The sequence below is a fragment of the Enhydra lutris genome, unplaced genomic scaffold (assembly GCF_002288905.1).
Source record: "Enhydra lutris kenyoni isolate GAN:26980312 unplaced genomic scaffold, ASM228890v2 scaffoldscaffold3, whole genome shotgun sequence".
Taxonomy (NCBI): Eukaryota; Metazoa; Chordata; class Mammalia; order Carnivora; family Mustelidae; genus Enhydra; species Enhydra lutris.
In genome coordinates, this window is record NW_019154087.1 from 30,585,231 (window position 1) to 30,600,303 (window position 15,073).

Below are 15,073 nucleotides of genomic sequence, written 5' to 3' on the forward strand. Positions count from 1 at the left end.
CATGGCAGCAATCCTGTGAATGTGGAGGGAGGAAATTGAAGAATCTAGTTATTTTTCAAATAGTTTTTGCCATATTCTCTTTATTTACCTCCTTTTTTATTTTTTGAATCCATGGCAGCAATCCTGTGAATGTGGAGGGAGGAAATTGAAGAATCTAGTTATTTTTCAAATAGCTTTTGCCATATTCTCTTTATTTACCTCCCTCTTTCACTGTCAGTTCTAAAGGTGCTGCCAGCTTTTGAGACTTTTAGGATCTAGCTATATATATTGATTAGTGACCACTTGTCCATCCGTGTTCCAGCCCTTTTCCTTTTTTCCCTGCTCTTTCCATAGTTGTGGGCTTAGAAAAAAATCTCTTATAGTTTTAGTGGGATTTTGAGAGGGAACAATATTAAAATCATTTATTCAAACATTTGAGTACCTGTCATGTGCTAGACACTCCTGAGTGCTTAACTCAGCTCTCCTTTGAGCTTAAAGTTACTGAATTACTAAATAGCAAAAAAGAAAGAAAGAAAGAAAAAGTAACACTTAGTATGACATTTAAAAAGTAACTTATTGTTGCATTCTGATAATAGAACGCAGTATTACAGTTTTTCTCTAACTAGGCAGAAAGTGCCAGGAATAGTAAACCTAGCAAGTAATTGGCCACTTTCATGTACCCAGGAACCAGTGCCTTCAGGTGCCCAGAAATTATAAACCTAGTAATTTGTAGAATTCATAAATGAAAGCTATACAGTTCTACTGAGGAATACAGTGGAGGGCTTTAATAAACAAAGTCATAATTTGCTTTTGGGAATGATTCAGTATTGGGAAGATGTTAATTTTTCCTGAATTTAATGCTTAAATTCGGTATATACTGAATCAAAATGCCAAAATCATTGCAGGGGGACGGGGAAATATATGCTGAGGTCCACAAACTGGCCTTAGTGCTGTTCTTGTGTGGCCTGCTAGCTAAGAACATGTTTTGTATTTCAGAGGGTTGTAAAACAAAACAGAATAAGTGATAGAAAGATCATCAGCATAAAATATTTACTCCTTGAGCCTTTATAGAAAAAGTTTGCAAACTCCTGCTTTATAAAATGATTATAAGGGCACCTGGGTGGCTCAGTTGGTTAAAGCCTCTGCCTTCAGCTCAGGTCATGATCCCAGGGTTCGGGGATCGAGCCCCGCATTGGGCTCTGCTCAGCAGGGAGTCTGCTTCTCCCTCTCTCTGACTGCCTCTCTGCCTACTTGTGATCTCTATCAAATAAATAAATAAAATCTTTAAAAAGTAAAAAAAAATAAATAAAATGATTATAAAGTTTATTTGAAAGGATAAATAAATGAGAATTGGCCGTACATTTTTAAAGAGAAAAGGGGAATGGAGAACTTGACTTACAATGAGAAAAAAATATTGAACAAAGTTAATTGTTAAAAATGTATTGGTGTAGGGGCGCCTGGGTGGCTCAGTGGGTTGAGCCGCTGCCTTTGGCTCAGGTCATGATCTCAGGGTCCTGGGATCGAGTCCCGCATCGGGCTCTCTGCTCGGCAGGGAGCCTGCTTCCCTCTCTCTCTCTCTCTCTGCCTGCCTCTCTGTCTACTTGTGATCTCTGTCAAATAAATAAATAAAATCTTTAAAAAAAAAATGTATTGGTGTAAATGGGACTGACAGTTCACTGGGACAGACTGAGCAGTCCAGGAGATTCAAATATATATTTGGTTTCAGTACAATTTTCTTCTAATAAATTTGGAACATTTAGATCTGTGTGAAGAAAATAAAAGTCTTTTGTAATCACGACAACTAGATTTTCTTTGGTAATATTTTGGTTTTTCTTGTTTGTGGGCTTTTTTTCCCCTTACCTCATGTTTTGTACCTCTTTTATTGATTTATTTTTAAAGATTTATATATTTACTTGATAGAGACGGGCTTATGAACGGGAGGGGCAGAGGGAGAGAGAGAATCTCAAGCCGACTCCACAATGAGCCCGGAGCCTGATGTGGGGCTCCATATCTCAGGATTCTGAGATCCCGGCCTGAGCTAAAACCAAGAGTTGAAGGCTTAACAGACTGCGCCACCCAGGCGCCTCTTTTGCTTTTAAATAACAGTATTTTTAAGAGCAATTTTTGGTTCATTATAAAATTGAGAGGAAGGTAGAGAGGCTTCTGGTATACTTCTGTATGCACAGCCCCCCACCCTCCACATCCCATACCTGAGTGGAACATATGTTATACCAAATGAACCTACGTTGACACGTCATTGTCGTCTGAAGTCTCTAGTTTACATTAGGTTTCACTCTTGGTGTTGTACAGTCTTTGGGTTTGGACAAATAGTGACATGTATTTACCACTGTATCATACAGAAGGAGTTTCACTGCCTAAAATCTTCTGTTTTCTGCTTATTCATCCCTCCCTTCTAACCCCCAGCAACCACTGATCTTTTTACTGCCCCTATAGTTTTGCCTTTTCCAGAATGTCATATAGTTGGAATCATTCAGCATGTAGTCTTTTCAGATTGACTTCTTTCACTTAGTATCATTCCTCCGTGTCTTTTCACGGTTTGATAGCTCATTTCTTTTTGCGCAGAACAATATGTTAACCATAGTTTATTTAGGACTTCTTAAAAAGTGCCTCCCCTCCACTGGAAAAGTGAAGTGATTCTTGTTTGTACAGTTCTGTAATCTACCTTTTCTCACATTTACATTAGCATTTTAAAATAATTTTCTAGGGACGCCTGGGTGGCTCAGTTGGTTAAGCAGCTGCCTTCGGCTCAGGTCATGATCCCAGCGTCCTGGGATCGAGTCCCACATCGGGCTCCTTGCTCGTCAGGGAGCCTGCTTCTCCCTCTGCCTCTGCCTGCCATTCTGTCTGCCTGTGCTTGCTCTCTCTCCCTCTCTCTCTCTGACAAATAAATAAAATCTTTAAAAAAAAAAAAAAAATAAAATAATTTTCTAGCATCACATTTAGTGCCTATATTGTGAACACCATAGTAGATCTCTTACTTTTTGGTCTTACCTTTTGATATATGTTGACTGTACTTTTTATTTACTAACATAAAATACACAAAACTGTTAGTGTCCTGGTACTTTTTTTGAAGAAATCTGAGAAGTATAATTACTGAGTTAAAGAATAAAGCTCTTTTTATATTTGGAAGCTTGTAGTTCATTAACTTAAGCTCAGTAAGTAGAAGGGTAAAACCTACTCTGTAAAGCTGGGGACATTTGAAACTGTGACTGTCTCTAGTTTTCTAATTTTTTTAAAGAAAAATAGGTTGATTTCTTCTGGAAGATAATTTAAATATTTGAAACAAGAAAGGACAACTCTAATTTTCTTACTAAAAGTATTGTTTTGGGGCCCTGGCTGGCTCATTTGGTAGAGCATGACTCTTGATCTCAGAGGCATGGTTTGAGCCCCTTCCTGGGTGTAGAAATTATAAAAACAAAAACAAAAAAACCAAAACTAGTTTATATCATAATTTTAATCTTTAACTTTTAACATTATAGAACTTCTAAAAAATGTAGAATTTAGAAAATTCAGCTGTAAAAAAAGCAGCTGCTTACTTGTTTAACTGGGACTGTAAAGATTTCAATCAGTGTCATGAAATTTTAGTTACAATTTTAAAAGGTATAAACTTAAAAAGAATCAGTAATTAAATTCTTTAAAATGTTTGCCTTACAAATTGTAATTATGAAGCTTTAAAGAATAATTGAAATAGAAATTGCCATGCTGCTGGAACCAGTGTAATTTTGTGCAGTGAAAATGCTTGTCCTTACATGATTTTAATGTTATTTGGAGCACTTTTTAATTTTGTATGATGTTTAACTCCTATAAATTTCCTTAGTTGTTATAACGTGAGTCTTTTTATATCTGAGTCTTTTGGTAGTCTTTGGTTTAAGTAGCATTGACATTTGAGTTTTATCATTAGCTTTATCATTCTATTGACACATGTTTATTTTTTATGTCTCTGTCATCACATTTTCCTTTCTGAATTTGGAATCTTCTCCTAAGCTACATAAGATGTGCAGTGTAATTTGGCTGACAGATTTCAAATGAAACAAGATGCCTCCAAGTCTTTCTAGTAAAGAGTTAAAGATACATGCATCCAAGTTTTAAAAATTGTATTCCATAAGGTCAGAAATTCAAGTGTGGCCTGTAGGGAATTTTTTTTTTTAATATTAGTAAAATGTGGTTAAGTGTATCTTGCTGTCTATCCAGAAATAACCATTTTTAGCTATAGAGCTGCAAAGTTAATCAACTCTGTTCACTGAAAAGTTTAGTGCTTGCTAGTCATTAATTTTAGTCAGGTAATTAGGTTATTGTTACTTAAATAGATTGAACAGCTATTAAATTTTGCAGTACTTATAGATATGACACAATTTGTACAAATCATCACAGTTCTTCCTTTCTATACCTCAGCTTCCAATATTTTTTGTTGTGTAGATGCCATTTTACGTCAGTTGAAAAGAATGTTAAAAAGTACTGTCTTTTGAATCAGAATTGATATTTAGGGTCTCATAGTCTTTTACATGGAAAAAAATTTCTCCATTTGAACAGTGCCTTTAAGCTTAAAAGGTTTGTATTTTGCTAAATCTGCTTATGTTGTTTTTCCACCTCGACGTTTTAGTTTAGAGCATGAAAGTCACTATTTTGATTCTTCATTACAGACAAGGAAGAATATCTGCAAAATCCACAGCCTCCACTTTTGTGAAGAGTGATGTCAATTAGCTGATATTACTTTAACAACCAGAATAATTGATTTAATTATTTGTGGTTCATTTTCAGTGTTTACACCAATTTTTTTTTTATTCCTTACAAGGCAAGTGGTAAGACTACTTGTTCTTACGTACTAGTTAATTAGTCATACTAATTTACATATGGAGAGTGCTGGGGGAAATGCATTGTTTGCTAAAAAGGGACCTGGGAGCTGACTGTTTGGAGACTAAAGGGAAGATTAATATATCTTGAGGTCTGTTTACGTATCTTATTTACATGAAATGATTTTCTCCTTTCAGTTATTTGTAGCCATAAAGAGAGGATTTTATTTATACTTGACTGTATTTCTGAGGTATTTGACCATATAGGCATTTAGTATGCTATCTTACATAATACTACAAACTCACTATAATTGATCATTGGCATTTACATGCTTTTTTTCCTGGTGGAATTTTGTGTGTGTGTTGGGAGTAAGGTGTACCATTCATGCCTTTTTTCTAGTTTATTGACAGTGCCATGCATTTGCAGGATAGTGAAGGTACTAAGTCCGAGGCTGTAGCGCAAGGCATAGTACATACTGTAGTGTTGTGCAGCCTGGAAAGAGTACCTTGATAACCTTATATAATTTATTATCCAACTCTGGGCACTTTTGGGAGTGAACGAAGATTCTGCTGACACACTGAAACAATAAACAGGTAAAAACCAGGACATATGATATCCCTAGCTGTGAATCCTGATGGTCCTGGATTCAAATGTAGCATACAGCTAGGCCACATTAACTTCCAGCACTTAAATTTGAAGAGCAGAGAGCATTAGTAGTTTCACAGTATTGTGAAGATTGAATATATTGAGATTATGTAAATATTGCAATAATGTATGTAAAAATATGTAGCACATTATTTAATAGTAACTGCTTGGCAAATATTACTATCAAGTAAAAACTCATAGTTTGTATGAAGTGTGAGGGTGGGTGTTACCCCAAAAGTCACAATGCACCATTCTTTTCCATTATTTCGCATCTTTAATGTATGTAGTGCTTTCAGTTTACTGAAATGTTGGGTGAGTAACTTGTAGAGATAATTACAACTCTCTTTGCCAAAATAGCATTTACATTTCTCTTAAGGCCACAAATGATCTTTTCTAACTCAACTAAAGAACAGTGAAGCAAGGGGTATATATAAGGAAGTGCTACTGAAAATAGGATATTATTATCCATTATTCGGTGCTCTGTTGAACTTGCCTGAAATTACACAATTGTGAATGGCAGAGCTGGGATTCCAACCTGGATAGCCTAGCTACAGAGTATGTGATCTAAACCAGTGTCTCTCATACTCTGGTAGAAAGTGAGTTATTTATTTATTTATTTATTTATAAAGACTTTACTTTTTAAGTAATCTCTATACCCAATGTGAGACTCGAACTTAAGGCCCCAAGATCAAGAGTCAAATGCTCTACCGACTGAACCATCCAGGCACCCCTTTTGTTTTTAAACAATTGTTTGTGTAATGTTTTTATAAATCCTAAAAGTAGGATAAAGAAAAATGAAAAAATGCAAAAATGTAAGCCCGAGTTTGCTGTTACTAGTTTTGACAGGTACAAAAATACTGTCAAATTGTTGTAAAGTTTTCTAAGTACTTACTTCCCATTTCTATACCTACCCTGGTTGTAGACTATAACCAGCAGAGATCTGTGGACTGCGTTTTGAGTTACTGCTTTAACTCTTTTTAGTGCCAAGGGAACTGTCTTTAAATTAATTTTTAGGTGATGTCCTAAAGCTGTGTGTGTGGAGGGGGGGGATGGTGGAAGTTCTTAGTAATATTTGTTCAATGAAGTAATGGAAGACACTAATTGAGTCTTCTGAGGGGAAGGCTCATTGTTATTTCTAGAAAAGATAGTTTGTAAGTGTGTTTAAGTTGAGAGTTAATGAAAAATCGTGAGTGTTTACAACCATGGAAAAGCATACCGTGGTTTTGGAATTCAAGCTCTGTAGATTTGCACATGGCTAGAAGCAAGAATCTAAACTTTAGTCAGATTAGAGAAATGATATTGTATCTGGAAAGTATTTAGCTTTTTTTTTTTTCTTAATTAAAGATTTATTTATTTAACAGAGAGAGAGAGAGAGAGAGATTGAGAGAGAACTCGCGCATGCAAGAGAGGAACACAAGCAGGGGAGTGTGGGAGAGGGAGAAGCAGGCTTCTGGCAGAGTATGGAGCCCAATGTGGGGCTCGATCCCAGGGTCCTGGGATCATGACCAGAACTGAAGGCAGATGCTTAAGGACTGAGCCACTATGTTAAGCTTTATTATATTAGGATTGTCCAACAAAGTTAATATTGTGTTTGATACATGTGCTAGTTTTCACAGAATGTTACTACATTCTGAGATGTAGCAACAATTAGAAGCTTCCTGAGATTCTTTGCAGCTGATTGATAAACTTGCCTTACTCTTGCTCTACTTTTTTTCAACTTCTCTTGTTATGACAGTTACTGAACTCTGGGACCACTAAATTATAAGACTACATTTTTATTTGAATCTCATAAACTCAGCAAATCTAAAGCCATGTTTAATATTTTGCACTTAAACTGGTTGTCTTTTCTATTCCCCTACTTGTCATCAGTATTTAATCACTTTGATCTGTCAGTGAATGGCTTCCATTGCTCACAAGATGAAAGGTTAGCTTGACTGTTGAGGCTTTTCAGTCTCCCTTCAGCCCCACTGTTCTAGTCTGTCTTTGGTTTCATGAGCCCTCTATTTCGGTCTCATTGGTTCCTTACCATCTTCTAGTTAAACCCTGTACCATCTAATAGCTTTGTGCTCTCCATTCTACCCACCTGAAATAGGTTATTCAAGAGTTTTTCAAGTATAGTTTGTCTTATTTAGGTTAAAAATGTATTTGGTAACTTAGACCAAAATTAACACAGGAAACAGCAGGTGTTGGTGAGGATGTGGAGAAAGGGGAACCTCTTGCACTGTTGGTGGGAATGCAAACTGGTGCAGCCACTCTGGAGAACAGTATGGAGGTTCCTCAAAAAGTTAAAAATAGAAATGCCCCATGATCCAGCAATTGCACTGCTAGGTATTTACCCAAAGAATACAAAAATACTGAGTCAAAGGGATACATGCACCCCAATGTTTATAGCAGCATTATCAGCAATAGCGAAATTATGGAAAGAGCCCAAGTGTATGTCAATTGATAAATGGATAAAGAAGATGTGATTTCTGACTTTTATTAGATTTGGTTTGTGCCATGTTAAAGAGTATTTTTATTCTATCTTGGAAATAATTGGCTATTAAAACCATTGTTGCTTTATTAAAAGAGTTTGAAAAATTCTTAAGTTAAAAATCTGAACATGAGGGGTGGGGTGGCGCAGTCAGTTGAGCATCCAACTCTTGGTTTTTGCTCAGGTCATGATTTTAGGGTCATGAGATTAAGCCCTGCTTAAGACTCTCTCCCTTTGCCCCTCCCTTCCACTGTGCGTGCTCTCTCTCTCAAATAAATAAAATCTTTAAAAAATAATTTGAAGATGAAACTATTAAAACTGCAGATGGTAACTTAAAAGGCTAAATAAAAGAAACGTCAGTCCACTGCTTAAAATCTTTAAATAAAAGGGAGGTGGGTGCCCGAGTGCCTCAGTAGGTTAAGCATCTGCCCTGGGCTCAAGTTGACTGATCCCCCAATCAGGCTCCTTGCTCAGCAGGGAGCCTCCTTCTCCCCCTCTGCTTATGCTCTCTTGCTCTGTTTCCATCAAATAAATAAAATCTTAAAAGTTTTAAATACTGAAAGATGATTGTGTTTAATATTTTTTGGGAGGGTGTTTTAGAGTATTTGTCTTAACATTTAGCGTATTTGTGTAATATTAAAAGTGGAGGCTGAAAGGTTTTTACATTTTTATACAATCACACACATTTATTTAAAGTTGAGTACTTATTTTTAGTTATAAAATTCAAAATTATAGATTCTTAATGTAAAGACTGAAACATCAGTTAAGGTAGGACTTTTAATTCAAAAGAAACTTAAATTCTAGGAACTTAATATACTTTTTCCTGAGTTATTACCTGCTTTTAGTTCCTATGTGTCCAGAAATTTTTAATACCATCTAAGTCTTTGATCATTCTCCTCATTGTGAAAAGATTCAAGTAACCAAAAAGGAAGGAAAATACTAAGTTTAGCAGGTGACATTTTGGATCTCATGAAACTTGTAATTATTCATACTGAAATTAATTCATTGTTTTTATGTGCTGCTGACATAAACTGTTTAAGTAAACATTGTGAAAGTATGGTTTGTATTGAGGATTAGGAACTTAGGAGTAAATTTTACTCGTCTCTTAATGTAGGTAAATAAGATCATTTATAGCACTTAACTTCTGAAGGAAGAATGTGCTGTACAGCCAACCTTACAAATTTATATATACCCAGTTCTTTGCTAGAACCATCATTACTATTTTAAACTCCATGAGACATCATTATTATTGTTCTTCTAAACTGTTCATAGTCTTCCAGTGATTTTCATTCTTTTTTACATTTTCATGTTCCTACCTGGGCTCTCTAGCCTGAAGACTTTTCCTTTGGTGTTTGTTCCTCTTTATTTTGGATCTGTATGTATGTGTTGAGGAAGAGGGGGTTGTTTCTGTCTGTGTGCATCTGTGTATTTATCCAGTTCTGAAGGATGTTTTTCCTAGGTACTGAATTCTAGGTTAACAATTTTTCTTTCAGTGTAGAGATGTCATTCTGTTGTCTTGGTGACTTCCATAGTTTCTTTGGGAAGTTAGCTGTTAATCTTATTATTCTTATGAAAGGGGTGTGTGTGTTTGTGTGTCTGTGTCCTCTTTCCTAATTACTTATAATGTGACTTCTTTAAGTTTTCAGTAGTTTGAATTTGATATGCCTAGGTATAATTTTGTGTGTATTTTACTGCTTGGAGTTCCTTGAGCTTTTTGAATCTGTGACTTGTGTTTCTGATGAGATTTGGTAAATTTTGGTCATTGTTTGTATATTGCTTCTTTCAATTCTCTCATCTTGTCCTTGAACTTTTTAACCATTTTCCACAGTGTTTACCATCTATTTTTCTCTCTGTCTGTATTTACTTGAGTATCTTCTGTTGACCTATGTTTGAGTTCACCAATCTCACATTCTGCAGAGTTGAACTTGTTGTTAATCATTCAGTGAACTCTTTAAGTTTTATTTATTTATTTATTTATTTATTTGAGAGCTAGAGAGCTTGAGCAAGGGGAGAGCAGAGGGAGTGAGAATCTCAGGCAGATTCCTTGCTGAGTGTGGATCCCCATGTGGGGCTCACTTTCATGACCATGAGATTATGACCTGAGCTAAAACGAAGAGTCGGATGCCTAACCGACTTTGCCACCCTGGTGCCCCCCATTCAGGGAAGTCTTAATTTCAGACATTGTACTTAGCAGTTCCACAATATTTATTTGGTTCTCTTTAAAAATAGATTTTCATTATCTTTTCAAAAACTCCACATTTTTTTTTCATCTTTTCCCCTATCTTTTCTCCTATTTTACTAGAGTAATCTTGGTTATTATGTCTTTGTTTGCTGTTTTCATGTCTCGATGTCTTTCTGTGGACAGGTTAATCTCTTGATCTTAGTGACTTTAAAAAAATTCTTTGCAGGGGCGTGTGGGTGGAGCAGTCAGTTAAGCATCTGCCTTCATCTCAGATCACAGTCTCAGAGCCCTGAATTGAGTCCTTCATCTGGCTCCTTGCTTAGCGGGGAGCCTACTTCTCCCTCTCCCTCTGCTGCTCCCACCTGCTTATACTCTCTCATTCTCGCTCTCTCTGAATATATAAGAATATATAACATAACTTAAGACTTATTTATTTATTTATTTGAAAGAAAGCAAAGAGTAAGATACAGCACAAATGGGGAGTGGCAGGCAGAGGGAGCGAGCAGAGGCAGCAGTCTCCCTGCTGAGCAAGGAGCCCAATGCAGGGCTCAATCCCAGGATCCTGGGATCGTGACCTGAGCCGAAGGCAGACATTTAACTGACTGAGCCACCCAGACGCCCCATAAATAAATAAAATCTTTAAAAAAAGAATTCTTTGCATGTCTAGTAATGTTTGATTGTTGGATAGGATATTGTAAATAGCATTCATAGAGACACAGAACTATGTTCTCTTCTGAAGAATGTAGAGTTTGGTTCTTGGAGGCACTTAATTTGTAGGTAGATTACCTTGATCCTGTCAAAGATTGGTTTTAGGATTTGTTAGACAGATGTATTTCACCTGATTTCCTTTCTAGGATTTCATCTGAAAGCTGAGGATTTTCACTCACCCACTCTGGTGTGAACCCAGTCTTGCTAATGGTATTCAGCCCCTGAAGTCTTGGCTGAGCTTTCTCTGCTAGACTACCCAGAGCTGTACTCTGAACATCACAGCTTAGGAACTAGCCAAGGATCTCTGAGGGACTTTTACATAGATTTTTGAGGCTTAACATCTCTGTAGCCCACTTTTCTCTACTATCCTATCTCTCTAAACCCGCTTAGTCTGTAACTGTTGCCTGTTTCTTGATCCATTGAGACTGCCTCTCTCTGGAAATTATTAATTTTAAGCTGGTGGGTTAAGGAATGGCATTTTGTAATTATCTATATGCAGATGTAAATTGTGATAGAAAAATCCTGGTAAAAAATGGTAATTTTAGGGCATTGACTGTATAAATTTTGGAGTCTTAATTGCTTTTAAACATTTACCTTTATTTTATTTCTTATGTAATCAAGCCAGTAAGTTCCTGCTGTGCTCATTGGCATTACAGTTGTGAGCAAAATCAAGGCATAGTCTCTATTATAAGCGACTTCATAGGTTAGTAGAAATTAGCTCCTAGACATGTCATGTTATTAAGTAAAATGTATTTTGTAAAATGAATACTTAACACCTGTCTTATAGACCCTCCATCCCTGATTTGCACAATCCTGTTAATGTGAACATACATCTCTGTTGTTTTGCTAGTTCAGTTGAAATATGATCCCTAGACTCTTTGTGTGGTGCACTTTTTGAAAAAAATCAGTCTTTGTTTTAGCTTCTGGTGCCTTTCCGTGGTATCCAGCTGTGTTGACAGTAGTTTATAATTTGGTGAAGAGCTACATGGAGCAATGTGGAGAACGCAGATTATCCCCAAGCTCCTTTTTTTCCTGAGAATTTTTAAGGATTTTTTTTTTTAAGAGTTTGGTTTTTTGACAGAGAAAGAGAAAGGGCAAACAAGGGGACTGGCAGGCAGAGGGAGAAGCAGGGATCCATCCCAGAACCCTAGGATCATGACACGAGCCAAAGGCAGAGGCTTAAGTGACTGAGCCACCCAGGCATCCCTTTTCCCGACATTTGTAGATGACAGTACTATGTCTAACCTAGAAGATGATTTAGGATCAAGCCAACATCAAGCTTTTTTGCCTGGGGCCTTTGAAAGTGATAGAAGTTGCTGAACTTTTACCATATAATAAATAGTGTGACAAGAAGGAAGAGCCTGTGCAGTATTGGCTTCATCAGTTCATAACTTTCTTTTGTCATATTACACTCTCCAAACTTTAGGCACACTTCCCCTACCCTCCAAACCCTACATAGTACTTTAGTGGTATGTTAGGAAAGACAGCTGATTCCTTAACTTTGTTGCATGGTGTCTAACAATCTTTCTGATACCAAAATGTGTAAGTGACAGATAATTGTATATAGTATTGTTACTGTGTTTTTATTGAGAAGCCTTTTGCTCTTAGAGAAGAGATGCTAGAATGGAGAATCTGGTGGTTTTCTCAGCATTTGTTTGTGGCCTATTTTATGAAATGCTTTTAAAATTCTTAAAGAATATTGGCAGTATTTGATTTAGAGTATTACTATCATAGTTATGTTAAGAAATTTAAAATAATATTTTATTATTTTCCATTAGGAAACCACCCCTACTCCTAATCCCCCGCCTACAGAAGAAGAGAAAACAGAATCTAATCAGGAGGTTGCTAACCCAGAACACTATATTAAACATCCTTTACAGAACAGGTAAGCCTTCTGACACATTATGTTCTTCTGACTGAGGCAATGAGGTGAATGAATGGTAAAATAGGACAGGTTTGGGGGGAACAATTAGGTGAGACTAGTTTTAGTTATATTATGTTGACGATTCCATTTTCACTTGGATAACCTGTTTTTAGTAAGCCGTTTTATGTGCGAGTCTTGAGCGCAGAAAAGAGAACTGGTTGAGACATTGGGTTTAAAGTCTTATCAGTAATTGGTGGTAAGTGAAACTATATAGCAAATGAATTCTCTTTGAAGTGAACTTGACTCAAGACAGAGAGGTTCGGATACCAGCTTATAACGGATTTTTTGGAGGGATAATGCCTATGAAAGGTTTAGACATAAACTGTGTAAACTAGGACAGAGTGGCAGTCAGGGAAACAAAGAAAATGGTTTGTTTCAAGGATAGGTGGTCAATAGCATATGTTACACAAAAAGATCAAATATCCATTGGATTAAACAATTTGAAAAAGGCTCAAAATGGCCATTGGATTGAATGATAAAGTCCTTGCTAATGTAGAAGAAAGTTTAGTAGAATGTAGATGATGGAAAAAGCTTGGAGTAGTTGGTATAGTGAATACAAATGTATTATAGAGCAAGAGTAAGCAACTTGAAGTCGGCCTGTGAAGGAGAAAAAGCTGGGGGATGTGGAGTCTGGAGGTTGGTTGGTTTCTTTTTAAGACAAGTTAGGAGAGGAAAAGAGGAGCGGTTAGGATGAATTAAGTTTCAGGACACCTAGCTGGCTCAGTTGGTAGAGCATGCAACTCTTGATCTCAGGGGTTGTGAGTTCAAGCTCCATGTTGAGTGTGGAGCCTACTTAAAAAAAAAAGGATGAGTTAAGTTTCGTAGTCAAGTAGTAGCTCATTATATATTTTCCCAGTTCTACCCCACCCCTTCCTAGTATGTTTGTGTTTTTATGTTTTGTGTTTTTATGGTTTTTATGGTGATGAGAAGTAACATGAATGCTCTGAGAGCTGATGGTGGGAAGAAAAGGGCAAGGCAGAAATATTTTAAGAATTTGGAGGGAAGTAAATTAGAATTTATTTGAGGATATTTAAATATTTCAATTCCATTCATTCCCTTACCCCAAGACTTTTTAACCCTATCTACTTTAAAAATCCCATAAGCCTGTATATGTTTCACAGGCATCCCTTGTTTTATTGCATTTTGCAGAAACTTCTTTTTTTTTTTTTTTTTTTTTTTTAAAGATTTTATTTATTTATTTGACACAGAGAGAGATTACAAGTAGGCAAAGAGGCAGGCAGGGGCGGGGTGGGGGGGATGCAGGCTCCCTGCTGAGCAGAGAGCCAGATGCAGGCCTTGATCCCAGGATCCTGAGATCATGACCTGAGCTGAAGGCAGAGGCTTAACCCACTGAGCCACCCAGGTGCCTGAAATTTCATTTTTTTTTACAAATTGAAGTTTTGTGATGACCCTGCTTTGAGCAAGTTGGTGCCATTTTTCCAGTAGCATTTGTTCATTTTGTGTCTCTCTGTCACATTTGGGCAAGTCTTAGAATCTATCTCAAACTTTTTCATGGTGTTTGTTATGGTGATCTGAAATCAGTGATCTTTGATGTAATTACTGTAATCATTTTGGGGCATCATGAACTGTGCCCATATGAGATGACATACTTAATAAATACTGTGTGTTCTAATTGCTTTACTCACTAGTTGTTCCCCATCTCTTTGCCTCTCCTTGGGTCTCCCTTTTCCCTGAGACAGAACAATATTGAAATTAGGCCAAGTAATAACCCTATAGTAGCCTGTAAATACTCAAGTGAAAGGAAGAGTCCTACACATCTCACTTTAAATCAAAAGCTAGAAATGATTAAGCTTAGCGAGGAAGGCGTGTTGAAAGCTGAGATGGGCCAAAAACTAAGTCTCTTGCACTAAACAGCCAACTTACGAATGCAAAGGAAAAGTTCTTAAAGGAAATTAGAAGTGCTATTCCAGTGAGCACATGGATAAGAAAATGAAACACCCCTAGTGCTGATAGGGAAAAAGTTTAAGTGGTCTGAATAGAAGATCAGACCATCCACAATATTCCCTTAAGCCAAAACCTAATCCAGAGCAAGGTCCTAATGCTCTTCAATTCTGTGAAGGCTGAGAGAGTGGAGGAAGCTGCAGAATAAAAGTTTAAAGCTAACACGGGTTTGGTTCCTGAGGCTTAAGAAAAGAAGCTGTCTCTCTAACATAAAAATGCAAGGGCTGATGTAGACGCTGCTCCAGGTTATCCAGAAGATCTAGCTAAGATCGTTATGAAGCTGGCTACACTGAATAACAGGTTTTCAGTGTAAATGACAAAGCCTTCTGGTGGAAGATATCATCTGGATGGACTTTCATAGCTAGAAAGGAGAAGTCAGTACCTAGCT

The 15,073-nt window shown here is 36.8% G+C and overlaps 1 protein-coding gene across 2 annotated transcripts in view; it reads left to right on the forward strand.

The window, feature by feature from the left end:
- The window catches only part of LOC111157179 (eukaryotic translation initiation factor 4E), a 41,311-nt gene that overhangs the window by 10,140 nt on the left and 16,098 nt on the right, over positions 1-15,073 (forward strand). For both annotated transcript variants that reach the window (XM_022518472.1, XM_022518463.1), the window contains exon 2: positions 12,578-12,684. In XM_022518472.1, the coding sequence (XP_022374180.1) occupies positions 12,578-12,684 (107 nt within the window). The remainder of the gene's footprint in view (positions 1-12,577; positions 12,685-15,073) is intronic.